The 25,231-nt window shown below is 37.6% G+C and overlaps 7 protein-coding genes and 1 long non-coding RNA gene across 16 annotated transcripts; 4 read left to right on the top strand and 4 right to left on the bottom strand.

The window, feature by feature from the left end:
* The first annotated feature begins 151 nt into the window (after positions 1-151).
* On the top strand, positions 152-13,986 carry LOC124202323 (FGGY carbohydrate kinase domain-containing protein-like). Of its 3 annotated transcripts, XR_006878042.1 has the most exons (18): positions 152-289; positions 1,959-2,061; positions 2,127-2,274; positions 2,346-2,382; positions 2,446-2,520; positions 2,580-2,817; positions 2,885-3,012; positions 3,080-3,253; positions 3,320-3,675; positions 3,739-3,813; positions 3,881-4,158; positions 4,228-4,312; positions 10,413-11,085; positions 11,961-12,081; positions 12,155-12,284; positions 12,366-12,672; positions 12,762-12,831; positions 12,915-13,986. XR_006878042.1 is itself a non-coding variant. In XM_046598670.1 (13 exons), exons 2-12 carry the CDS (start codon positions 2,021-2,023, stop codon positions 4,307-4,309), a joined length of 1,632 nt encoding a protein of 543 aa, XP_046454626.1. In that variant the 5' UTR covers positions 152-289; positions 1,959-2,020; the 3' UTR covers positions 4,310-4,312; positions 4,742-5,116. The 3 variants fall into 3 exon arrangements, 2 of the variants coding, with proteins under 2 accessions (XP_046454626.1, XP_046454615.1); XM_046598670.1 differs by lacking the exons at positions 10,413-11,085; positions 11,961-12,081; positions 12,155-12,284; ... (1 more) ...; positions 12,762-12,831; positions 12,915-13,986 and adding an exon at positions 4,742-5,116; XM_046598659.1 differs by lacking the exons at positions 10,413-11,085; positions 11,961-12,081; positions 12,155-12,284; ... (1 more) ...; positions 12,762-12,831; positions 12,915-13,986 and having other exon boundaries at positions 153-289; positions 4,228-4,470.
* On the bottom strand, positions 707-1,865 carry LOC124202441. The gene is made up of 5 exons (XR_006878112.1): positions 1,742-1,865; positions 1,584-1,663; positions 1,418-1,518; positions 1,250-1,359; positions 707-1,196 (listed from the first exon to the last, which is right to left on the bottom strand). It is a non-coding gene; the product is annotated as an uncharacterized LOC124202441 (long non-coding RNA).
* Positions 4,467-6,430, bottom strand: LOC124202356 (probable tRNA N6-adenosine threonylcarbamoyltransferase, mitochondrial). 3 transcript variants are annotated; one of them, XR_006878051.1, is made up of 9 exons: positions 6,222-6,372; positions 5,999-6,162; positions 5,684-5,942; positions 5,490-5,618; positions 5,285-5,424; positions 5,154-5,221; positions 4,947-5,091; positions 4,658-4,895; positions 4,467-4,591 (listed from the first exon to the last, which is right to left on the bottom strand). XR_006878051.1 is itself a non-coding variant. In XM_046598700.1 (9 exons), the coding sequence occupies exons 1-9, from the start codon at positions 6,306-6,308 to the stop codon at positions 4,486-4,488; spliced, it is 1,314 nt and encodes a 437-aa protein (XP_046454656.1). In that variant the 5' UTR covers positions 6,309-6,430; the 3' UTR covers positions 4,467-4,485. The 3 variants fall into 3 exon arrangements, 2 of the variants coding, with proteins under 2 accessions (XP_046454656.1, XP_046454667.1); XM_046598700.1 differs by having other exon boundaries at positions 4,658-4,869; positions 4,943-5,091; positions 6,222-6,430; XM_046598711.1 differs by lacking the exon at positions 6,222-6,372 and having other exon boundaries at positions 4,658-4,869; positions 4,943-5,091; positions 5,684-5,916; positions 5,999-6,132.
* Positions 6,554-8,559, bottom strand: LOC124202374 (ecdysone receptor-like). The gene is made up of 4 exons (XM_046598718.1): positions 8,191-8,559; positions 7,835-8,133; positions 7,399-7,771; positions 6,554-7,339 (listed from the first exon to the last, which is right to left on the bottom strand). Exons 1-4 carry the CDS (start codon positions 8,408-8,410, stop codon positions 7,101-7,103), a joined length of 1,131 nt encoding a protein of 376 aa, XP_046454674.1. The 5' UTR covers positions 8,411-8,559; the 3' UTR covers positions 6,554-7,100.
* LOC124202300 (solute carrier family 12 member 3-like) lies at positions 8,651-14,439 on the bottom strand. 2 transcript variants are annotated; one of them, XM_046598619.1, is made up of 24 exons: positions 14,181-14,439; positions 13,780-13,848; positions 13,510-13,716; positions 13,111-13,446; positions 12,889-13,048; positions 12,729-12,824; positions 12,645-12,663; positions 12,342-12,579; positions 12,159-12,273; positions 11,955-12,094; positions 11,788-11,893; positions 11,621-11,721; positions 11,324-11,561; positions 11,142-11,263; positions 10,944-11,079; positions 10,672-10,883; positions 10,371-10,612; positions 10,111-10,307; positions 9,924-10,050; positions 9,757-9,866; positions 9,579-9,693; positions 9,376-9,515; positions 9,202-9,313; positions 8,651-9,132 (listed from the first exon to the last, which is right to left on the bottom strand). In XM_046598619.1, the coding sequence occupies exons 2-24, from the start codon at positions 13,801-13,803 to the stop codon at positions 8,997-8,999; spliced, it is 3,429 nt and encodes a 1,142-aa protein (XP_046454575.1). In that variant the 5' UTR covers positions 13,804-13,848; positions 14,181-14,439; the 3' UTR covers positions 8,651-8,996. The 2 variants fall into 2 exon arrangements, with proteins under 2 accessions (XP_046454575.1, XP_046454581.1); XM_046598625.1 differs by having other exon boundaries at positions 13,780-13,859.
* Positions 14,440-15,680: 1,241 nt separating this feature from the next.
* LOC124202382 lies at positions 15,681-17,546 on the top strand. The gene is made up of 7 exons (XM_046598730.1): positions 15,681-16,184; positions 16,246-16,361; positions 16,436-16,483; positions 16,542-16,680; positions 16,742-16,977; positions 17,039-17,183; positions 17,243-17,546. Exons 1-7 carry the CDS (start codon positions 15,932-15,934, stop codon positions 17,365-17,367), a joined length of 1,062 nt encoding a protein of 353 aa, XP_046454686.1. The 5' UTR covers positions 15,681-15,931; the 3' UTR covers positions 17,368-17,546.
* A 154-nt stretch (positions 17,547-17,700) lies between these two features.
* LOC124202391 lies at positions 17,701-19,643 on the top strand. Its single transcript, XM_046598743.1, has 8 exons — positions 17,701-17,982; positions 18,056-18,141; positions 18,243-18,341; positions 18,422-18,469; positions 18,631-18,769; positions 18,830-19,065; positions 19,132-19,276; positions 19,336-19,643. Exons 1-8 carry the CDS (start codon positions 17,817-17,819, stop codon positions 19,470-19,472), a joined length of 1,056 nt encoding a protein of 351 aa, XP_046454699.1. The 5' UTR covers positions 17,701-17,816; the 3' UTR covers positions 19,473-19,643.
* Positions 19,644-20,486: 843 nt separating this feature from the next.
* On the top strand, positions 20,487-25,163 carry LOC124205317. Of its 4 annotated transcripts, none has more exons than XM_046602705.1 (10): positions 20,487-20,622; positions 21,075-22,070; positions 22,141-22,506; positions 22,565-22,648; positions 22,709-23,766; positions 24,002-24,233; positions 24,440-24,531; positions 24,622-24,711; positions 24,775-24,842; positions 24,904-25,163. In XM_046602705.1, exons 2-5 carry the CDS (start codon positions 21,153-21,155, stop codon positions 22,787-22,789), a joined length of 1,449 nt encoding a protein of 482 aa, XP_046458661.1. In that variant the 5' UTR covers positions 20,487-20,622; positions 21,075-21,152; the 3' UTR covers positions 22,790-23,766; positions 24,002-24,233; positions 24,440-24,531; positions 24,622-24,711; positions 24,775-24,842; positions 24,904-25,163. The 4 variants fall into 4 exon arrangements, with proteins under 4 accessions (XP_046458661.1, XP_046458678.1, XP_046458686.1 ...); XM_046602722.1 differs by having other exon boundaries at positions 22,147-22,506; XM_046602730.1 differs by lacking the exon at positions 20,487-20,622 and adding an exon at positions 20,660-20,760 and having other exon boundaries at positions 22,147-22,506.
* The last annotated feature ends 68 nt before the right edge of the window (positions 25,164-25,231 follow it).

The raw sequence follows: 25,231 nt of genomic DNA on the forward strand, positions 1-25,231 counted from the left end.
TACTTCTCTTATTCAATAAATTAAGCATTGCATATTTTAATACTCATTTCATGATCATGTTATAGCCTATTCATGAGCAGTGATTGATGGGCTATCGTGACAATGCAAATTAGGTCCTTGTGATTTGATTGACATTAAATACGCTGACACACCTGCTGATGTGATAAGACATCATGTATCTAAAAAACTATTATTGGTCTATCGAAATCGAAAGATATACTATCCCTTATCGATCACCATTATCTTTGCCATGTCCTAGTTAAAAACACAATAATAGTATCCTTTTTTAACAAGACCCTTCCAGGTTCGCCCTCGGGTATTAACGGGCAAGATATGACTAATCACTATCAGTTAAAAGCTTTTGCTTATTTTCAGAACAATTAAAATGTAGGAATTTCGTAAGATTTTTTTTATTGTAATTTTCTATTAAACTTATCACCTGAATCTGTAGTTCGGAAGAATTTTGTTGAGCAATTCTAAGATTATTCTCCATAATGTTATTCTGTTCACAATTGGTTGGTAGCTTTAAGCTGCTGACGTTTTTTACTCCGCTTTTTATCCTTTGGACTTGATTACTTGAAACACACTCTTTTGATTTTGGTGGCATCTTTTAGCAAAATTCGAAGTAAATCTAAATCAACCTGTTTGACAGACAGCACGGAACGAATACTTCCGGAGCAAGTCAAGCTATAACTACACTCAAGTCCATACATATCTACCCCCTATACCCCCTTCCCCCCAAAAAAAGGCGCGAAAAAAGAGGATCTTACCGCTACAGAATTGTTTTTGTGCTAAGTATTATCATTATGCAATCGTAAAAGCGAGTATACGAAGAGTTAAAACGGTGGTATATTAGAAAACGAGAAAAAATTAACAATGATTACAAGAATGCCTTCAAAAGTATGATTTACGGTAAACAATTCTGTCGTGATACGGCACAGCTCTCGAAGATTTTATGACATCAATGATTGCATTTGAAAAATATTACACATACGACTATTCAGTTAAAATCCAATGTTAAATACATTTCCATTTTTCTAACAGATACAATCAACGTAGATATAAAATCACTGTAATGTGTTCATCTTCTCCTGTCCTTAACTTTCTTTCTGAAACAGACATGTGCACATCCAAATTTAGGTGAGGACGATACATATCCATGTCTTATGTCTAATCACCAGCCTAACAGTCAAAATCTAACATTTCTCGTTAGGGCATTACCAATATGGTAAATTATTTCAGTGCTTACCATGCATGATGTCTACTCATCGTATGGTATATTGATATCAGTGAGTGACTCACAGAAATGGTTTAGTGCACTACCATGAAAATCAAGAAATCCATTTGATGGTCATTTTCCTTGACATCACAACAAAATTAGTTAGGCATACAAAATATGTAAGAAAACTCAAAATACCAAATGATATCGCGCAGATTTACCCTTCATGAAGCATTTAGCTATGCGAAACCATTACAATGACAATCATAAATAAGGTAATCCATAGTATAGTCTTTTGCCTGAGAATCGAAACAGGAATATTGAAATTATGCGTTACTTTAATAATTACAAATTTCAAGCTTACCATGTTCACATGATCGGTAACTGGTAAATCAGAAAACAAAAACAAAACAAACAGACAATCGAATTGATGTTGTGGTTGTCCTAAGTCACAAAAAGCTAATGACTAAATCCGCATAAAATTAAATAAAATTTAGTATTACCAAATGAATCGAAACTTACCTATCCGCTGAGATAAATTACTGTAAGTTTACACAAAAAGTTTGAAGAAAATCGATGGAGTAGTTTAGATTTCTATAAATTTATTCTGATTCTGAATTAAAGGTTCTGGAAGCCTGGCCCAGAACAGCGTACCTCCCCCACACCCCCCCCCCCCTACACACACACACACCCGCATTTACTTTAATGCCTTCTGGTAGTACAAGTACTACCCTCAGGGATAACCTTAGGGAACGTTCAACACTGTTCACTTGAGACCAGGCGGTGAAATCAAACGTAAAGATGGCGGTATATTTCATTGGTGTCGACGTTGGGACAGCAAGGTGAAAATCCCGACAATTTGTCCAGCTAAATAATTTTGCACTGATCGTCCAGTATATTGTTCTAGTGTGAGAGCTGGAATTTTTGATCAAACCGGCCGATTGCTGCAAAATGCGACCCACGAGATAAAGATTTGGAATCCAAAAGGAACGAAAGGCGATTTTTATCAACAGTCATCTGATGATATTTGGGAATCTTGCTGCAAAGTCATTAAAGTAAACTTATTCAACTGTATGTTCATGTTTTGCTTTCTAGTTTTAATTTGCAACTTTCATTTCTTTGGTAGGAAGTGGTTGAGGGCATTGATGCAGATTCTGTTGCAGGTTCGTTTTTTTGGGGCATTAGATTGATTTTTATGTTATGTTAATTTCTTATTTCATTTGTAGGAATTGGGTTTGATGCTACATGTTCGCTGGTGGCTCTTGACAATGAAGATAAGCCAATAACGGTTAGCCCAACAGGTACTAGGCTAATGTCTGTCAAATCATGATGCATGCTCAACATTAATTCTCAAATATAGGGGAACACGAGCAAAATGTTATCATGTGGATGGACCACAGAGCAGTCCAGGAGACTGAAGTCATCAATGCTTTGAATCATTCTGCCTTTCAATATGTCGGAGGAAAAGTTTCCATTGAGATGCAGCTTCCAAAACTTCTTTGGCTTAAAAGAAATCTCTGTGATACTTGGTATCAGACTAAGAGATTCATGGACCTGCCAGACTTTCTGACATGGAAGGCCACTAATAGTGATGCTAGGTACAATTTGAATTGCAGTAAACACATATTCAAGTCATTATACATATTCCATTGTTTTGTTTAATAGATCCCTTTGCAGTGTGGTATGCAAATGGAACTACATAGTTGATGAATCTGGATGTCACGGTTGGCCCAGTGACTTGTTTGAGCTAGTTGGACTACAAGAACTTTTGGAAAACAATGCAAGTCTCATTGGTATGTTAAGACAGTCACATCTTTGTCAGATATACATAAGAATATTCAATTTGATTTATAATGACAGGAAGCAACATCAAATTCCCTGGCTCTCCACAAGGCTCAGGTCTGACATTTTCTGTTGCCCATGAGTTGGGATTAAAACCAGGCACTCCGGTCGGCACTTCCCTGATTGATGCATATGCAGGAGCCCTTGGATTATTTGCTTGTCATGCCGATGCTCCAGTGGATCAGAGACTAGGTAATTGAGAAGACATGATGTATAAATCTGTAAACACCATTAATATTTAAATCAACATTCGCACAGCACTCATTTGCGGTACTTCAACGTGCCATATGCTGAGCGTATCTCAACCGACATTTGTCAATGGAGTGTGGGGTCCATACGCCGATGTCTTACTGCCAGGAATGTGGTTGTTGGAAGGCGGGCAAAGCGCTACTGGGAAATTATTGGACCATATCGTCGAGACGCATCCGTGTTATACGTCGTTAAAAGAGCGATTGCCGTCAACGATTTCCATTGCCGAAGAACTTTCCCGAATCCTCCATACCATGTCACGCCCGACTGGACGACCCGTTTCCAATTTGACTAAAGATGTCCATATGTGGCCGGATTTTCATGGCAATCGCTCTCCTTTAGCGGACCCTAATGTTAAAGGCATGGTAAGGCACTACAGAAAATCTGGAGGGAAAAATAAAACCGACATTAAAATATTTTATTGGTAGATTTGCGGTATGACTTTGGACGCGTCAGAAGAGAACCTAGCGTTGCATTACCTGGCTACCATTCAGGCTTTATGCGTAAGTTATCTTACCTCCCACGCAGCATTTTTGTAGATAATAAACTAATGATTATTTTCTTTTTTAGTATGGGACTCGTCATATAATCGAATCTATGAGAGAACGCGACGTGGAAATTGGGTGTTTGTTGCTTTGCGGTGGATTGACCAAAATCGACTTGTTTGCTGTCACTATGGCCGACGCCGTTGGTCTGCCCGTTGTTCTCCCCAACAAGAAAGAGTCTGTTCTTCTCGGTTCAGCGATGCTGGGAGCCTGCGCTTCAACGCATTTCTCCTCTCTCAACGAAGCAATGATCAAAATGGGTGGTCATGGAAAAACAATTCAACCGAACCAACAAGACAGAAAGTACGATTGAAAAATCGAATAACCGTGCTAAGCGCTTATTCTAGTAAATTTTACGATTTAAATTTTCAGGTTCCACGATCGCAAGTACAGAGTGTTTATGAAAATGCTGCAGGACCAAAAAGATTATGAAAAGATCATGAACTCCAACTAAATTGTAAGTGCAAGGACGACATTCCATTTCCTTCTACCCAGTGAACCACACTTGCATGGACTAACAACTATCAACTGTAGTTTTTTCTTCTTAGTCGACTGTTATTCCCTAGCTGGATGTATTCAAGTTGATTTAATGTAAATAGAATGTAGTCGAATTAGTTTAAGACATTTTTATTACTGACTAACATTCACTTTCTTTGGCAGCAATTTAATCCACTTCTTTTTCAGAGATATGTTCATGTTCCGCACGTCTTCTGTCATATCGACGCCTAATTTCGCCCTATTTATAATTAAGGATAATTTTAATTTCACGTCATGAAGTGAATTTTTTTAAAAATGTGTTTACTTGGGTTCAATGTCTATGGCGTCGATGTCGTCGGCATTTTTGGCGATTCCAATACCTGCCGTCCATTTTTCCATTCCGTTCCACGCAATCATGATTCCGTTATCGGTGCATAGCTTCGGCGGTGGGCAAACAAGGGTGTAGCTCATCTCGGCGCAGATAATGCTCAGGTATTTGCGGAAGTAGTCGTTGCATGCCACGCCTCCGGATACAACCTAGGTAATTTTTAAACCGTACCCGTCTGTCACCAGTAATCAAACAAGTCACGAAAGGAAGCGGCTTTTGTACCAACTTTCTTGGGCCTTCCGGTATCATTTGTTTCATGTCCACGTAATGCATTCCGCGTTGTAGTCGTCTGCAGATGTGGGAAAATAGAGCGTGCTGGAAACTTGCGCACAAGTTGGCAGCAGACGGTAGCACTTGATCTGCTTCCGTGTCTGCAAAAGAAACACATCAATTTCACTTGGCTTTCTCCAGATAAATCTTGTCTGTAGCTTACTGTGAATGATTTCTTCGCGTCCTATATGTTTGTAGACTTTTTCTCTCAATCCGGTGAAGCTAAAGGAACTTTTGAAACACATAGAATTACTTTTTACCGTAAAGCTCGTAATTTTAAAAGTTTTTCATTACCAGTCATTATATTTAAACATTGGTTGATTTCCGTATTCAAAGGAAGTAACGTCGCCTTGCGTAGCCAACATTTCAATAGCTTTCCCACCGGATAAAGTAGAAAAGGCAGGCATGTTTCTCAATTTGAGTCTTCTAGCAACCTTTTATTTTTAAATAAAATAAGTAGTTTGTTTTTATTAGTGCGGTATGAATATGTAAACCATACTTTATCGAGCACTTCTCCAGGGGCACTGTCGACGCTTTCTCCCAGCAAGAGAAATTCATCGACATTTTTCGCCACAGCCAGTAAACAGTGTCCACCAGAGACTAAGAGCACTAGAAAGGGGAAATCGACCTTCCAAGGATAAACAGTTGCGTGAAAATTATGAGAAAGCCATACTTGATCGAATTGAATTTTACCTTTTCCACCATTCGAGCTGTCAGGGCATGGGCTTCCATGTGATGAATAGGTATGAATGGAACATTCCATGTTTTGCACAGTTTCTTGGCAAATTCAGTGCCTACTACCAGGGAAAGCGGCATTCCTGGTTTTACTGTTGCTGCAATAGCGTCAAGATCTTTGACTTTTAAATTTGCATTTTGAAGGGCCGTTTCCACAATTTGAGAGATATTTTGAATATGTAGATCTCTTGCTATTGGAGGAATAATCCCACCCATACTAGTCAGAATTCAGTTTAAATATTCCTTCAGATTATTTATCAAAAATGTTCTTACGCCAAGTGGGTTTGCAGTTGAGAATGCAAGGCCTCTCCTATTATGTTGCCTTTAGAGTCAACAATTGCGGCACCTGTATCATCACAGCTAGTTTCTATTCCAAGTATGAGACTTTGATGTGATCTTGGTGTGTGAAAACACCTTAGCTTTGTTTCATTTGTTTTCTAAATTCAAAAGCTAGCATTAAAAAATCATTGTAATTTAAACTCATAATAGTTGTTACCCAAATGTCTTTTGAAGAACTAGAAAATTGATGATAACATTTGTTGAGATGAAACAGTTTGTTTTTCTTTAAAAAAAGATTGAGCATTTTCACAGATACTTAATTTGTTTTCGTAGACTTTTATTTTGTTTTTTTCGATTTAAAAGAAATAAGCAAAAGGCCAAAACCACAAAATTCAAAACACTTCAAGAAGCAGACGATGTTCAGGTTGTCACGGCAATGAATCTTGGGTTCAGCAACTTAACTCTTATAGAAATCAATCCATTTTTCACCAAATGGATTCGGTTTCTATGATTCTGGTTACATATTTCTTATTAATTTGTCAGTACCATTTTATTAATTTAATGATTAATGCTTGGACATTTTACCTTTTCATTTTTCGTTTCAATCGGTAGTTTTTCATATGCAATTCGTAAGCGCGCAAGGTGGCTTCTCCTAATTAGCGATGTGGTGCATTATGCGTCACTGTGGCTATTTCTGAGAAAATTATTTATCGACACTGGGAAGAACATTTGCATGTAAAACGTACATAGAAACCCGGTTGAACATCCTACCACAATCAGTCAATAGCTTGTGGACACATTTGTACAATTTGCATATTCGAAAACAATATTTGATTTGGACATAATCACTCATCTGTTTAAACAGTTTTCATACGCACCGGTTATTGACTTGTATGGGTTTCATTGAGCTCTGCAGTAAAACTGCTTAATCACGATTACAATACGCAATTTGATTTGTATTCTGAACATCGGTTGTTGCCCTCTCTACTACGTCGCCATTCCAAACTTGCAAGCCTCATTTTCTCTTGTGCGTTATTTAATTAGTGTATTCCCATATTGTTTTTCAATTAAATTAATTTCTTTGTCACCTAATAAATTAGACATCCCATATTTCGACTAGAAAAGGTGGCAGTTTCTTGTTTTTGAACTTCAACGAGTTGCACATTTGAGAGTTAAGGTTGCTGAGCGTGCGCAACTCAGTCAGGATCGATAGGAGCTTAGCTAAATGGTTCATTGGCCGATACGTTCGTTGATTCACCACGTAATCTTGTAGTGCTCCAACGTAAATATTTTGAATGTTTTCCACTTTTCTAGCCTCCACCAATCCAGGCCATTCTAAAATTAAAGTCAAATTAAATTCCAATTTTTCTAAAAACTCTCAACAACATTCCTACCTGAGAAAATATCAATGGCCGTGAGAAGTGCGTACTCTGCATTGTCGATTTTCATTTGGCAAAGTGTTTTGCCAAAGCGGAAAATCGAATCAACCGTGTCGCCGAGTCCGGCAATGCGGTACGTTTCTCGAGTGTACGACGAGTTGTTGGCGAAGAGGATCGAATCCGTTTTGGGATCGTAGCGTCGGGCGCAACGCAACATCATCACCTCGCTCGAACAGGCTTTGAGTAGCGTGATTTGATCCTGTCGGAGTAACGAATCGAAGCCGGGCAATCGTTTGGAAAAATCCACCGTCAATTTCACCGTCAGGATCGTCATTTCGGTCATGTGTTTGAATTGAAATTCGGTTTCCGATTCGTACATTCCTGGCATCTTTATGCGTGTTGCGTGTTTTTATTTTTTCAAATGAATATTCTAAGTGCGAGATTTATTTACCGAAATGTTTTTCATGTCGTCTTCGGAGGGTACTTCAAATTCCGCCTGGTAGTAAATCAGTCGGTTGATTAGATCCTCGACATCGGCGCTGATTTGTTTGGTCGTTTCTTTTCCCCTGGCCGATTTCATGACGATGCTCACCGTCGTCGAGACTTTTCCTTCCGAGCGCATGCCAACCGTCAGGCACTTTTTCAACCGGCATTGTTGGCACTTGCGTCTCATGTACATGTCAATGTCGCAACTGCTATCGTATTTGCACTGGTAAACTTCTTTCTTCACTATACTCCGCCGAAAGAATCCTGCAAATGGATTTTGGTTAGAATAATGACCAAATTATTTTATAATTAATTGTGTACCTTTGCATCCTTCGCAAGAGAGAACGCCGTAATGGAAGCCTGAAGCTAAATCACCGCAAATTAGACATAATTGTTTGGCTTGTGATTTTGATAATTTTTTGACAGTATTGTAACTTCGTTTTGATTTGACGGGTGTTTCTTTGTATAAATCTCCTAGTCCTGTCGCAAGTTTTCCTGAATCGTTCCGGTCTATTTCATGATGGAATGTGCTGGCCAGCATTTGAGTTATTCCAAAAAATAAATTCTTGATTAGAATTGGCAGTATTTACAGACAAGTGTCAAAGAGAGCGCGATTGGTGCTCAACTGACGTTGTTTGCTTCACTCAGATCACTCATTCACCTTTGCTGAAGTTTGTAATGGGTAGCTTTTATTTTATTTTTTTTTCAACACATGTGTGTGACGCAGCTGCGGCTAATAGAGATGTTTTTTTTTTCTCTATAGAAAATGTTTTCGTGTGCGTAGTTAGTGAAGGTGTGTATTTGGATGACTTTGCGGATGTACAAATTAACATAGAAAATCAGTCATGTGTTTGAGCAGTTGTCGATGCCATTATATTGCCTGCCCTCGTGTTTTTAAATATCAAAACATGTGTGGGGAAAAGGAATGACGTTATCAATTTTCCTCGCAGCTGTTTATAATTTAATAATTTATTCGAAATTTTTAAAGCTGCTAATTTCCATTAGATTAAGTTGGCAGCTTTATTAATTATTTGTTTTATTCAATTTTTACGTAACAACGATTCAACTAGTGTGCGCGATTTTTGAAAATGGTCGAATTGAAAAGAAAATTTTAACCTATGAAGATTTTAGACGTAAAATGTCAAAACGGATGTTTGATTTCCACGGACGAGCATAAACGGAGGCATATTAGCAGTGAGAGCTTCCAGCCAAGCCATGTACAGTGGAGCACTCAGAGTTTCGCTTCGAGGCATCGGTAAAGTCCTGTTTAGGAAAATGATTAAAAATTAACTTTTGATTTGATTGTTAAAAGATAATTTATAGTTTTCTTACATCACAACCATGTTGGAATCTGAGGAGTGATCCAGGAGTAATTCTCTTAATTTGAGGTGACGATTGGTTTTGTATTGGAAAATTTCGAGTTCCTCCTCCGTTATGCGAGGCCCTGATTTTGAATAAATTTAAAATCCAAAATAGAATTTAATAAAGAGCTGTAGTAGGACATACCGTTTGTCCTCGGTTCGAGGAAAGGTCGAATAAGTCCATCGAACCATTTCTTGGTTTTCTTTTTGGGAGCTTCGTCAACGTCGCTGATAATCACAAGGTCGGAATAATCGATCCGGAATTTGGATAGTAAAACTGCCATCCTAGAAAGGTGAAGGAATTTTATATACAAGTCTTATCTTATAAGGAATGACTGAAAAATCAACCCTTGTTGTTCTTGTTCCAACTCGTGGACGCCGGACGCTGTACAGAAAATGCGCAGTCGAGTGTCTGACCAATTTGATCTGCTGTTGATGATGACCGGCAAAAGAAGTGTCAAACCTAGTCACGTAGACAAGATTTAGGAAAAACTGGTTTATACTTATAAACTCGTTATTTTTCTACCTCCATCGTCGCTCAACCACCAAATATCGATGGTATCCTTTTTCTGTTTCTTCTGGAACAAGATGATTTTGTTCATGACACTTTTCGGCAATTCATTTCCTTCTGGGTCCCTGTTTAAAAAACCAAAATGAAACCAAAATTCTAAACAAACTCAAGTCTTATTGTACCTAAAAGTAATAGCTAATTTTTTGCTCTTTTTGCTCTTCTTGTTTTTCGTGACTCCGAGCACTACAGTTCGTCTTCGTTCACTTGGATCGTATGACGAGTCTTCTCCAATAACATTCACGTTATTTTCTGAAAATCAAAATTTTTGCTGATTGAACTCGCAACTCTAAGAATTAATTTTAAAATTACCATTTGACGAGTCTGGATTCGGTGAAAAATTTGAACCGTTGCTGGTAACCGACCATTCGTACGCTTGGTGACTTGAACTCTGATCTTTGGAGAGTTTGTTCAGGATCAGGTCGTCTATGTCAGCCAAAATTTCTGAACAGTCGAGACCTTCTTGTAATCGGAGGACAGCAACTCCGACGTTCATTTCGAACCCTGTACTGTAAAGAATATCAAGTTTTCATTATTTCTGTTTTTAATATTGTAGTTTAGCCTTAACTTACTGTATAGTCAACACGTATTGATCCAATGATTTTCTATCGCAGGTTAACCAATCGTTTTTGTATCCCATCATCAGGATATTGGGCTTCACTTTACCAACACCAGAAAGGCCCAGCATGGCCGCCACGCCCGTGTGGAGATTTGAATTATCCGCAACGGAACAGAATCCTTTGATGTTGGTGAATCGCAGATATCGATAAGCTTTTTGTTGCAATTTCGACCGCATTTCAAATGTTAATCGTTCCTGTTTTGATCAATTGAATGAGTATAGACATTGAATAAGTGGTTTCAAAATGTCCATACCTCGACGATGTTTCCGCAGACCATCAGGGAATTATTTTTACAAATGAGATAGGCAAAGTCTACCAGAGCTGGACGAGTGTTGGGGAGTCCCGTTAGAACCAAAATCTGCGGCCTATAATTCTTGACGTGTTCCTCGATGTGAACGAGTTGTTGGATACTCGTCAGAGCGGCCCGATACGTTTGTGCTTGAGTCGATGATCCCCAGTTAACCTCTTTGAGAAATCGAAATTAACTCCATGTCTTTATTCTTTTTAAAAATTGCAGTGCCTTACCTGGTTTACGATAGAGGACCACCATGTAGAAAAACGAGACAATGCCAATTGTGATCATGGCTATAGGAAGACTGATGAGGATCATGGAGGCGACGGACAATAGGCCCGTCAACAGACTCAGCCAAGTGTTGTAATACTAAAGGTAAAAACACATTATTATGCTTAATAATTTAGCTTGAAGCAAAAAAGTCTAGTTACTTTAAAGGTAGGTCGCCATCCGATCGGTTTGATTAAACTAACATGAAATGTTGAGAAATTCATCAGAGCAAACGTGGCGAGGAAGAAATCGGAAATCAGCAAGGCTATCATGTCTAGCTCAGCTAAAAAATCCAAATTGTTATTTATTAACTTTTTAATTAGGAGAGTTCATTCTTATTTACCAATAAGAACGAAAGCTAATGCCAACACGAAAGTAAAGGCAAAGGCACGAAGCGGTTGCTTTGATTTCCCGTAAGTTTTTCCCCAAACGCCGACCATCCAGTAAGGATAGAGTTCATCCGCAGCGATGACTTCTAGCAATGCCGGACAAGAAACAAAATCCGAAAGGGCCGAACTGATTGTAGCAGCGATGCAACCGACATAGTTCAGTGGAGCAAAGGCAGAGACCAAAGACATTGCCTGAATAAATAGGAATGAGAAACTATTAAATTTCCGCAATTCAAACTAGTTTTGCCTACCTGGTAATCGTAATAGAGTCCGCTCGTGCAATCTGAACTATTGCCAGCAGCAGTGCAATTTAAATAGGTGCCGTTAGCCAAGTCCATAACACGTCCAGTAGCTGCAAGTGATATCAGTAATCGTTATAACAGGATTTTATTTCAAACTTGATGGAATTTATTCGAACCTTGCCGTGCCACTGTGGCAGCACAAATGATGGCCACTCCGGCGTAAGAGATGCTGCAAATAATAATGGCCAAGATCGTTCCTTTGGGAATAGCCGAATTTGGGTTCTAAAAAAAACTTATTAATTAGGTTAATTGATTTTTATTGAGTATTTATAAGTGATTTAACCTTTAGATCACCGGAAACGTTAGCACCGGCCAGGATACCAATACTAGCTGGAAAGTAAACGGAAAACACGGAAATAAAATTCTGCATTTGTCCTCCGGTGATGGTGTAAGCTGGATCCCAATTCTCGGTGAGTAAATCCACTAAATGTGATTTAGATTTGTTAAAATGAATTAATTGTACTAATTTGGTTGTTGTCAAAGATACCGCTGTAGCCAATGAATCCTCTTGCTTCTTCCAACTCGGACGATGGTCCCATAATACTTCCGGCTAAGAAATTAGCTAATGAAGCCAACATGATGACAAACATGATGTCTTTCATCTGTTTTCAAGGTAAGTTGTAATAGTTATTTAGTTGCCATGCTAATTTGATTCATTGAAATAATTAACCTTTGTTTCGTACTGGGATCCCAGACCACAGATTGCTGTGATAAATATCATCGTGACGGTTCCGATGATGCGGATGTCATTATCTGCTCCGTCGATGATAATTACTCCGCCGTATTCCAACATCATGTCCTGCACGGCTTGAGCGAATCCGACGACATTAAGGGAGCAATCCATCGCGTTGGCGATTGCGAAGATGATTCCGATGGATCCGCCAAATTCCGGACCCAAAACCCTTGACCTATTTTCCTCAAAATAATTTGTTTTTTCTAGAATTCTTTTTATGGCTTGAGTTTGGAAACTTACATGACGAAATAAGTGCCACCTGTAACAGGTAAAAGAAATGTTATTCCCAATATGGAGACCAGAGAATAAAATTTTTATTTTTACCTCCTCCTATTTCTCCATTTGTTGATATGGCAGACATGGACAAGGCCGTCACCAAAGTGATGAACGTTGAAATGGCAATGATGACCAACGTTTCGCCTTTACGGTAAATTCATTTTGATTAATTTCTTTTTTCAGGAATGTAGTTTAATAAATATCCCACCTATTCCCGCTTGGGCCACCACCCAGGAGAGTCGCAAGAAGAGCATAACACCCCAGATGCTCATCATGTTGCGGATTAAAACGCCTTCGATCCATCCAAATTTGACAGGTTCCACAACAGGTTCTTTTTCCATTTCATTTTGACTTTCATCAATTGTCGTCTGCCAAGAATGTATTTAATATTAAAGTTGATTTAGTAGCAGATGATGACCAGTTGTTGTACCTCATTGGTATTTTGTAGTTGTACCTCCTCGTTTGCAGGATTGCATAATTCGTGCATTGTGGGCCGCCTGACGGTCGTTTGAACCTGTTGCGTTGGTTGTGTTCTGTAATGTTCTATACTGGGGATGACATCACGGCTCATTTTTCGATTCCTGTCATGCGAGGAAACAGTCGCTACACTTCCCTTTCGATTGGTTAAACCTGTGATTGAATTGTCGTTTCCAATTTGGGCTGATCCTTGCGGAATGTTTTCCATTTCTATTCCGGTTGGGACGTAGGTCGACACTTTAAATCGGCTTCCATCCGCAAATTCTCTTGCTTTTGTTACCCTCATTTCCTAATAGCAGAATAAGTAATGAACTCAAAACTCTAATTTGTTCAGTTGCTGTCGGCTAAACACCTGCTGTTGTTGACTTTCAGCCGCTGGATTATGCAATTCGTGCAAGGTAGGAAGAATTTCCATTTGGCCTTGATAACCTGTTCGGTATGAACAACTGCTGGCGTCGACTTCATTCTTCATCTTTCCAACTTGTGTGTCAGAAATAACATCGATGGGTATGTTATTCACCTTTTCTTCCACCACACAATTTTCTTCATTTTCGGTTGACTGTATCAGATTATGATCAATGGATTCAGGTTGTCTAAACTTTAGTTTTGAGTTTTTACTTACGTCTTCGAATGCCTTGTTATCCATTTCTTTATTTTTTTTTAATTTGAAATTGTTGCTGGCGATTCCTCTCTAAAAATGATCTAACATTTCTTTAGAAAACCCAGAATTTTTGTAACTAGCGGCTATATGTAGCAACGCAACTTTTAAATTAAAACTAGACCAGACGACCCTAATAATGTATTCAAATAAAACCGGTTGAAATTAAGATTCTTTTTTCTGATTTAATTTCATTTTATTTATTTTTAGTTGTTTACAAGAGATTTGATGAATTAACTTAATTAGATTTTACCACCAACTAGATTCTATAACTAATGAAAAACTGATTTAACTTTAATAAGAAATTCTGTTGTAGGAAAATTAACCGCAATCTGTAATTTGTTTTTAATTCACTAGAATCTCACCTTAAGTTCTCGTTTGATGGCCCATAAAGGCAATGAAAGATGTTGCGTGTTGCCACCCGGCGCACTAGGTAAAGTTGAGCACGTACGAATCTGTATAAAGTTACGGTGTTTTTTCGAACAAGAGTTTCACTGACCAACTTCAACAAGAGACTCGCCAAAGAAAAAGAATATCCCCGACACATCTTTTGACCGGATAGTTCCCTAAAGGTATCGAGGCGGAGCTACACAAGTCAAGTATCTTTTTTATCCCTTTTAGTCTATCCTTTTACAGAACCGAACGCTTCTGGCAGTGACAGATATTTGTCCTCCATGAACAATTTCTGGAAAAAAAGTGTCTACGTGAATTTGGGACAACAAAACTATTTTTAATTCAAATATTTAATGCTGGCATTTTTATGCGGTTTAATGTCTGAGTTGGAAAGAGATTTTTTTTTGAATTTTTGAATTGAAATAGAAAAAAAAACACTAGTTTGAATTGCTTCCAGCCTTTTGCAAGAAATTTTTTCAAAAATGGTTGCATGAATTATTCAAATCTGTTGTACATACCACGATAATTGATTTAATTCCGTTAGAGTTGCTGGCCCAAAACTCGAAGTAAATACGGCTCTAGCCATATAATTATGCAAATTTGATATTGGATCACTGATAGGTATTAGACACAGGTAGTCTGGTAACTGGTAGTTAACTTTCTTTTGCTTGCTATCATTTTCGATGGAAAAGTCTAGCGCAATATTTTTAAGTGTGTCGCAATAAAAAAATCCAGGGTAGGATCGATATTCCGACTGATCAACTCAATAATGATGTCGATTTCAAACTTGATGGCAGTAATAAGTCAACGATGAGAAATGACCCAAATTTTAGGCAATTTTCATGTTTAACGTAAAAAAGAAAAACATTAATTTAATTTGTGTAGCGTGAAAATTCTAATTACGACACGAAACTGACCTACCATCCAAATAAGATGGCGGTTGTCCTCCCAGGGTATGGGTCGATATATGTTATTGGGAGGGGCAAGAAATCGGAACACGGGTTATTTTGGAGAGTTGCGGTGTTGACTGTTGACCAATGAGTTATGAGTATACATATGCTGATGAGAATTTAATTGAGACAAGATATCTTCTTTACTATTCACAATAGAAAAACAACGTTCTCCCCCTAAAAATGGGAATCCCAGCATCTGAATTTCGCAATTTCAAGTTTATGTTTTTTAGATTTAAAAGAGATTTCAAACATTCCATGTCGGGTCTAGAGGGCGCGGCAAGAGATCGGATTTTATAGCGCACAACTGGACTTTATGGCACCTAGTCAAACATTTTTTTTAAATCGTTTATTTTGTCGTGTTGTTTTCACTTCTGATGCTAGAAATTATTGTAGGACTATTCATTTTAACCATTTTAATTAAAGTCTACCGCAAGTACCGCATTAGCTGTACATTTTCATAAGGCTGTCTAGTGGCGCCACGGAGTCAGCTGTGGGTAGGACAAAGTGTGTCGTCGAGTTCAAAAGTTGGCAGGCCTGTTGTAATAAGTAGCTACTTCTTTAATCTGAGAATCTAGTATCTAGTTGACCTCGTGTTAGTCGGTTTTCTGTTTTGAAGGCTAATTGTTCTTTTTATTATTGATTCACCTAAGCATATACTGAAATAATTTTTCTTGGGACTGATTGCCCTTCTTCAGTTTTATTTGTTGGCGACAGTTGTCGATTTGGGGCGTCCACTCAGATATATTAAATTGGTTGATTCGCCTGAAAACATGGCGGCAATAAACCGCTCGATAGAAGTGTGCCAAGATATGGAAAGGGGTAATAATTCTAATCGTTCGATGGAAGTGGTCCAAGTTACAGAAAACAGGAATAGATATGTGACAAAAGAAGAATTTGAAGATCTAGAATCTCGAATCGAAGAATATGAAGAGAAAAGGATGTTTGAAAAAAAAGTGGAAGAGAAAAAGATGTTGGAACGTTTCAATGATCTCAATGACCGAATCATGATTGTGGACACAAAGGGTAAATTTAAAATTGTTTAAAAAGTTCTTTATTTATTTGATTATAAGTTTGTTTACAATAGATTTCAAGACCAACTTGAGAATAAAAAATTTTGAAAAGCACATGAAATCGTTGGACACAAGATGTAAGGAACTAAATGACCGCCTTGAGTCAGTGAGACCTGTCACCTCAAACGAGGTAATATTCTTTGAAATTTTTTTATCAATATAGGCTTAGCACTAAACATTTTTTGTTAACATTCCATGGTTAAGCCTATGCAAAATGAACTTGAGAAATATGATCTTGTTCCGTTAACAGTGGTAAGTTAATAGATTTTTTTTTTATTGACCAATTAATTTTGTTGTTGTTTAATTTTAGGAACAAATCAACAGAATGGCACACAATTCTACTTGTGTCGAGTTCATTGAGCTTTTAGTGCTAGCTGCGTTTCCTGATCGTTATTTTGAAGACCACAGTTTTGCTGATATGACGAACATGCAATTCATTGCACTTTTTCGTAATAGCATTTATTATTCATCGGAGACTATTCAAATTTTAGTATTTAATTGCATCTACAGAAATCATCGGAAGGTATTTCGAAAATGCAGTCTTATTGTCGGGGAAAACATTGAAGTTGTCGTTGCCTTGCAACCACGAGGCCAAAATGGAGGTCGCCACCATAATGGAAAAAGAGATCAACTTTTGGAAAAGAGAAAATGGTTATAGCAGATCTGAGGAGCCAGTTATCCCCAATGCTCAACAACAAGACCGAAGTGGTATTGACCGAGAAGTACGCGTAATTCAATTAAGTGAGGTAATATTGTGAATGAATCTTTTGAAACCCAACCGAATTGTAATATTCTATTCGACTATAGAGAGAGCTGGATGCACTTGCTTTCAAGGCGGATAGTGTTGGCTTCATCGGCAAAGTTACCTTAGCCGCTTTTCCAGAGAATTATTTTTTGAAGACGGAAAATACATCAAAGTCACTCAGTCCGCGACAACTCGATTCAATTTATGGTATTTTCATATTCGAAGCATATTTAGTCTATAGATAATAATAACCATTTTGTCTACAGAGATGGTGATAAAGAAGATCTCCGAAGTTAAGCGACGTGGAAAGCCTAGTGTCCCGATATCGAAAGAAGCTGTTTTTCCAGTAATTTATCAGAAAATCAGGACTTTCCGTGCGACCTACCGTTAAACCGTTTGTTGGTGTTGTTTTAAGATTTTAGTTGTAGTTCGCGAATGTTCGTTTTTATTATGTTGATTCTCGTCTGTGGTGCAAGTCGTGCAACCATTTAGATGTTAAAATTTAAACCAAGAAGTGTTACGACAATTCAGAAATGATTAAAATACACAAGCACGTTTCTCATTTCTTTACAAACGTTGCTTTTATCCAATAAGTCCAGGTGCAGCATTACAAATCAGCTAAAAAGTTAAAATTGCTATCGTCTGATCTGATCACTTGGTTGATTGATGTCTGGTACTGGCTAATCTATCCAAAAGAAGGGTAATGTGCTGCCCCCGTTAGGCCGTGCCTGTAATAAGTCAATAAGTCTGCAAGCCAGCAACTATCCCGATCGGCCATAATGATTTTTGATTTAGTGAGTTCATGACCGTTTGACAATCCTTTACCAGCGTTTCCTAAAGATGGCACATAATAGGCAAATGAGACCGTCTTCCGCAAATTTTGTAACGCAAGAACAGTTAAAACAAAATGTGCTCAACTTGGAAGAAACAGTGAAACAGGGTAACCAGATAGTAGTTGAAGGATTGGTAATGTTGCAACGAAAAGTTAATACTATCAACTCTCAAGGTAAAATATGGTCACATCATCATGACATATGTTACATTATGTCACATTATCGCCTCAAACTCTATTATTTCAGTTGAAAAAAGATTAGGCCACGTAGAAGATCAAGTCAAACATTTTAATGAAAGAACAAGTTCTCTATATTTACAATTCATGAGAGAAGTAAGTTGCAATTAAAGTCACCATGCTAAAATTATTGTATTTTTCGATAACATGTAGTACAGTGCATTAATTTCTAATTTGTTTATGGTTTATACATACAGCACGCTGGACAAGAGGCAATAATTCATAACGAACAAAGTGCATCACCTATTCTCCACAGCCAGCAACAACAGCCAGTAGTGCATAATCAAGTGACTGAAGTGAGTAGGCTAGTAAATACTAAATACTTCCGAGCATTTCACAACATAAATTTTGGTTCCACTTAATTTTCATTTACTAGGGTTACACAACCATAGTTGATACATGTGGTCTGATTCCTTTAACCGAAGTAAGTGTTCACGTAGGCCCTATCACTTTACCAGTTCTTTTCATATCAGTGATGTTATCAATTTATCTTTTTATTAAAGAAACAAATCCTGAAATTGTAAAGAGGCGCTTCTTGCACATTGTTCATTGACCAATTTGATTGTTTTTTTTGTTTAATTTTAGGGGCAAATCAACAGAATGGCACACAATTCTACTTGTGTCGAGTTCATTGAGCGTTTAGTGCTAGCTGCGTTTCCTGATCATTATTTTGAAGATCACGGTTTTGCTGATATAACGAACTTGCAATTCATTGGACTCTTTCGTAAGGCATATCTTTTTCATCTGAGATTTTTTAAATTTTAGTATTTAATTGCATCTACAGAAATCATCGGGAGGTATTTCGAAACTGCAATCTTATTGTCAGGGAAAAGATTGAAGTTGTCGTTGCCTTGCAACTACGAGTCTAAAATTGAGGTCGCCACCATAATGGAAAACGAGATAAACCTATGGAAAAGAGACAATGGTTATAGCAGATCTGAGGAGCCAGTTATCCCCAATGCTCAACAACAAGACCGAAGTGGTATTGACCGAGAAGTACGCGTAATTCAATTAAGTGAGGTAATAGCCTACTGTGAATGAACCTTTTGAAACCCGACCGAATTGTTATATTCTATTCGATTATAGAGAGAGCTGGATGCACTTGCTTTCAGGGCGGATAGTGTTGCTTTCATCGGCAAAGTTACCATAGCCGCTTTTCCAGCGAATTATTTTTTGAAGACGGAAAATACACCAATGTCGCTCAGTCCGCGACAACTCGATGCAATCTATGGTATTTTCATATTCGAAGCATATTTAGTCTATAGATAATAATTACCATTTGGTCTACAGAAATGGTGATAAAGAAGATCTCCGAAGTTAAGCGACGTGGAAAGCCTAGTGTCCCGATATCGAAAGAAGCTGTTTTTCCAGTTATTTATCAGAAAATCAGGAATTTCCGCTTGGCTACCCGCCATGTGGGACTTTAAACCATTTGCTAATGTTGTTTTTAAGTTTTTAATTGAAGTTCGCGGATGTTCGTTTTTATTAAATTGATTCTCGTCTGTAGTGCAACCATTGAGATATTCAATTTTAAACCAAGAAGTGTTATGACAACTCAGAAATGATTGAAATACACAAGCACGTTTCTCGTTTCTTTACAAACTTTGCTTTTATCCAATAAGTCCTGGTGTGGTTCAGCATTAGAAATTAACTGTGGTTGGTTGATTGACTGATTAGGGCTGTGGCCCGGACGTTTTTTAGCGGTTTTTTTTTCAATGGGTTTTTTAGATGGGTTTTTCTTCTTCTGCGGGTTGGAGCGGGTTGGGCCAACAGAGCAAATGGGTTCGGCCCGGGCCGACCCATGGGTCAAAAAATTTTTACCGGCCGGGTAACGGCCCGGGTGGTGCGACGATGCGACTACGTAAATTTTTTTGTTTGTTTCATCGCATTTGTATTTTAAAACTGATTTGGTTTTATTTCTTTAGAAAACACCTTATAATTATCAACTAAGTCGACACATGGGAACGGTCCACAAGAATAAGTGATAAGTTCACTTAAAATTCTTTTATTCATCGATTCTCCTTTGTTTTGCTCACCTGCTGACAATTAGCCAATTTCCTTTTTTTGTCTCGCCATTTTTTTTGTTTCTATTCTGCGTTTTTACAAATCAGTAAGGTTTAATTTAAAGTAAGTGTTCGAAATCATTCAAGTTGATTCAGAAGTAAATCTGCAATTTTTTTTTATTTTGTCATTTTTTTTCTTATCCGACGTTGCATTGCGACTCTTGGTTGCCTAAATGTCCTGGTGTACTAATTTATAATTATGTCATTGGGCGATGGGCCTGTAAATGCCTCATAAGTCCAGTTTTTGTTTAAATGCGTTTAAATGTTTTATATCAAAAGAACTAGCGCATCCGACTGTGATCGTAAATGGGGTCTGGTGGGGTTCTTAAGAGTGTGTCATGCACGCCATCTTTTATCACTTTAGAGGTTGTGACTTGTGAGTCATGTAGTTGATCTTTGATGCGGTAGGCGGTACCGGTACGGGCTCGACGCTCAGCAGTCAGCACTGAGCAGACAGTGAGCAGACGACTAGACAAGTGGGTTTACTCATCGTGGGTTGAGACACATTTTTCAGGTATTAAATATTTAACAAAACAAGTAGTATTGTAGAGGAAAATTTGTATTTGTGGTCTTATCAACAGGAAGTGGACAGATAAATCATGAGATTGAATTAGTGTGTTCGCAATGCTCGTTTGTGCCTCTACGTATCTCTGTAGTTTCTTTTCCGACCACGTTTTGTTTTATTGAATATCCCAATGACCACTACCTTTTGCAAATGTTAATGAAGAACTTTGAAAAGTATAAAAGTGGTGTGTGTAAGGAAGAATTTCATTATGGTATTGTATTATGGGTTCTTATCTCACTTAAGTTTTGTCAACATAGCTTAATAATAGACATCTATCAAAGTGTTACGATTTATGCATGCTCTTGCTACTTACTAGCTGTTAATTATGAAACAATTTAACATCACAACAATTATTCTGAATACATTTCAATATATTAATCAAAATGTTTCTAAATCTTCAGGACAGATCAATCCACACAGATCAATCCACGACAGACTGATAAACTTTCACCTCTAAAAGTCAATTCATCTCATCGTCGATGGAGTGGAAACACCTAGAATCTCCAACTCTTTTTCCTGTTAACTCCTCAGTTTCTGAAGTAGAAAGAAGCCCATACTTAAAAGCCTTACTCGTTTCTGCAAAAGTGGACAGAAAAATGGATCATCATCCTTCACAACTTGATTCTCCAGTTTCCTTGAAGGAAGAGGAGGAGTCTACTGTGTGTCAACAATGGCAGTTCTCAATACATCAGAATCTGGAGAACCAAGTGAACACTTTATTAGACAAAGTGAGTATGTCTTGTGCAAAAGGATACGCAATTAACCATAACTTGACTGGCCAAATCGAAAACATCGAGAATCAACAACGAAATCCCAGTTCACCAGATCGATTGCCCAGCAGATTAGCGTCTCCATGGACTAAAGAAGATTATTTCTTGTCAGATGAGCGCCTCCGTTTCTTGCTTGATGACCCGAGGCTATTGCAGGAACTTGTGTCTGAGGAAAATCGCAGAGCTTCTTCCCATGATATTAATCTGGCAAATTTTTCAAACGGCGACCACCCGGCCATTCAGTTGGTGACTTTCTCTCGCCTTTGCCGTCTTTACGAGTCAGTTTTAAGTCCGATTAGTATTCGCCTAAGTTATTCTGGGACCACGCCTGTTATTCTGGTGATCAACTCGGAAGATGAATACAAGTTTATCAGCATGAGTACCGAAATCACCGACATCCAGAAACTACCCGACTGCGCCGAAATTCCATTCATCATTTCCGAGCTACTCAACAACTTCGACGAGAAGATCGACCGCAATCGGTATATATTCCTACTGTACAACGTATACTACGAATGTTGGGAACTGGTTGGATCCCTCAGTGATGCTTCCTTCAACACTGCAATTACGGTGGAAACTCCATTCGAACATCCATCGGATGTTGTATTGGTTTCCGTTGAAGACCAGGTGTGAAAATTTTATTATATTCCAAATTTAAACATTTCTTTCATTAACATTTAAAAAAAAATTAATTCAGGATCAGGACTGTGTTTTACTTCTGTCAAACGATGATCACATGGATGTCGAAGACTCTACTCAAACAGCCGAAGCAGACCTTCAGTGCATTGATGAGTTGACTACTGAAGCTATGCATCAACATTTGAATGACAATCCTCAAGAGGAGGATACTATTTTGCTACAGGATCGACTAGAGCATCAGATTTACTCTTGCCCGGATTTCATTTTCCCTTGGTTGATTGACATGATGATGTCACCTTCGATATCACCTTCGATATCACCCTCGATATCACCCCCTATCATAACGGTCGATGAAGATGAGCCAACACCGAAAGAACCTGAAATTGCACAAGTCAAAAAGTTCAAATGTGAAACTTGTGAAAAGGTAGTTTGTTATGCACTTTGTCTGTTCGTTGTAATAATTCCTATGTTTTTATCTGCAGGTATTTCGTTTGAAATGTACTTTGAATGCTCACCAAGTGATACACAACCCAGCGAAATGGAAGCAATGCTCTTATTGCGATTATGTAATTTAACCCAATTACAGTTAGTACTTGCATTGTATTTACAGCATAATCTTTTTTTAGAAAACACCTCGATCTACTACAATGAAAAGCCACGTCGCAAGATTTCATTGGTGTGAAACTCAGAAAAAAAACGACGTTTAGTAACGTTTCCGTACTTCCCAGACCATTTGTTTGTTCAATCAGAATGGAATAATCCCTTCTGTTAAAATGTGAAACCCAACTTTACCAAGTTCAGTGAGAGAAAGGAAAATATTCTCAGAAGTATTGTTTCTTTTCTGTTAAAGGAATCAATTCAATTTATTCCTAATGTTAAAAGTGCACTTCCAAATAGATTGAAGACAAAAGAAGTACTTTTTTGTTGATCGGGATCGAAAAGAAAAAAAAATCGGTAACATCCCTGGGTTTTTCTTTGGAATTATGGAAATAATTGTATTTTAGCATCTGATCCGCACTAGTCTTAATATCTCATTTTAAAAGAGGTCAAAAGCATTACTTTATAACTGCTTAATTTCTAATGCCATTTTGGAGCTCTTCAGTTACCCAAGGACTTTGAGGAATTGAAGAGAGTACCACAGTCAATATACAGAGGAGCGCTAAAAATGATCCGCAATAATGGCTACTCACTCAGCTTAATCGTTGTACCTGTCAAGATACTTTTCGGTCTATTAAATTAAAATTTTCATTGCAGTGTAACTGAATTGGGAAAACTGGTTAACAGTATTTAAAAAGTTGGAGCTCGAGGAGTTGGAGTTTGTGTGTTACGCTATGATGCCCGATTTGTTTTATGTATCTTATCAAGTCAGCAAGAAGCATTTTGTTAAAAAAAAATAAGTTTTTTTTTTATTTAGTCATGTTTTAAAAATTTTTAAATAGAAAAGAGTTCAAATGGCAATTGCATTCCAGTGATTCCAGCGATTCCGGAAGGACAAAATTCAATCCCCATGAATCTGGCAACCTTGAACCCGAACTGTCAACGTCGGTCGACGTCATTCTTACAATTTGCTTTTCTTAATCTTATCGTGTTATCAGTGTTATTGATTTTTAATTGTTTATTTTAATTTATTGGACTAATTTGAATAGGCTATAGATAGAACCCCAAGAAGTTGTTATCTATTGAAGTAAGTAAAAACGTGAGTTCATTAAACTCCAAACTATGAAGTAGAAGTAGACATTAGAAATCAAATTTACAAGCCTACTTAAGAATCAAACAATCTTGCACATGGTTATCATCTAGTAGTGAAAACTGTTAAACCAGGGTAGTCTATGGTACAACTCATCGAATATTTTCCATAATTAAAAGATTGTGACTTCTGGACAGCCTCGTCTCATTCTTTTATTTTGATTGTTCCAAAGGATAAAACCTGATTCTCTAAGATGACAAGAACCCGCAGTGCCAGTGATTCAACTATTGGCAGTAAGGATGTGGTCATCAGCGAACATGAATCCTGTGTGATAGATGGCTTTGTATTTTTTTCGTTTGCGACCGCCGATGATCAGCTAGCATTTTCACGATTATCAACGAGTGAACTGCGCGAGGTTCCTGTACTCATTCATCCAGTTGCCCCAAATATTGCTGAAACCAAAGGTAATAAAACATTTTAGCATCTTGAAATTGAATGAGGAATTACTAAGAGCAGCACCTGAACATGATTTTGATTGCCCATATTTTCGCCATTTCTAGTCCTTTACCTGAGGGATCATATTTTGTTGACTATTGTGTCCTATCTTTCTCCCGTGAATTAGTAACAAAAATTTTATATTCTTTTTTTCTTCATTATCCACTTCTATTAGATGTACTCTTCATCGATTGCGGCACTTCCGATTTGAAAGGAAATACAGATAAGACTCATCGCGAGAAAAAAACTTGCTCTTTATGCGGGGAGGTACTTAAATATAGCATTGAAGTTTTCTGCTTATTGCCTAATAATCAGTAATTAGAGGTTTGCTAGTTAACATTTCTTTCTTGTCTTTAGGCATTCGCGTTTGAATTTTCTCTCGAATTTCATCTTCGTTACATTATCCCGAAAAATTCAAAAAAACTTTACTGTGAATTTTGCCCCCATGTGAGTCTTCAAAAATCAAAATGTTTCACAATTTTGACAGTACAACTTATTCTGTATTACCAGATCTCTTTAAGCGGTGAAACTATGCGAATGCATAACCAACATGTTCACGGCAAAAAAATCTTCGATCGGTAATTAATTAGTAATTCATTATTAATTGTTAATTTATAATTATATTAATACAAATTATAGGTATAAAGGCCAAGATTTTTTAAAAGAACTGTGTGGTGGAACAGTTCCAACCTGTAAGCCATTGTGGTGGAACAGTTCCAACCTGTAAGCTAACCATGTTTTTGAACCAATCCTATCTTTTCTTCGTGTGACAATTTGAAATCTCTTTTTAAAATCATGAAAACGCAAACGCAATTATTCGTTGCCCATTGGGTTATTGCGTTCATTAATTATTTTACTTTTGTTCTAGAATTCAAAATAAACTATCATTTCAGTTTAAATATGAGGAGTACTTTTAATTGAGATGAAGAAAACGTTATTTATGTTCTGCTGTATTCATTCAAAATAT

Source organism: Daphnia pulex, chromosome 2 (assembly GCF_021134715.1).
Source record: "Daphnia pulex isolate KAP4 chromosome 2, ASM2113471v1".
NCBI lineage: Eukaryota > Metazoa > Arthropoda > Branchiopoda > Diplostraca > Daphniidae > Daphnia > Daphnia pulex.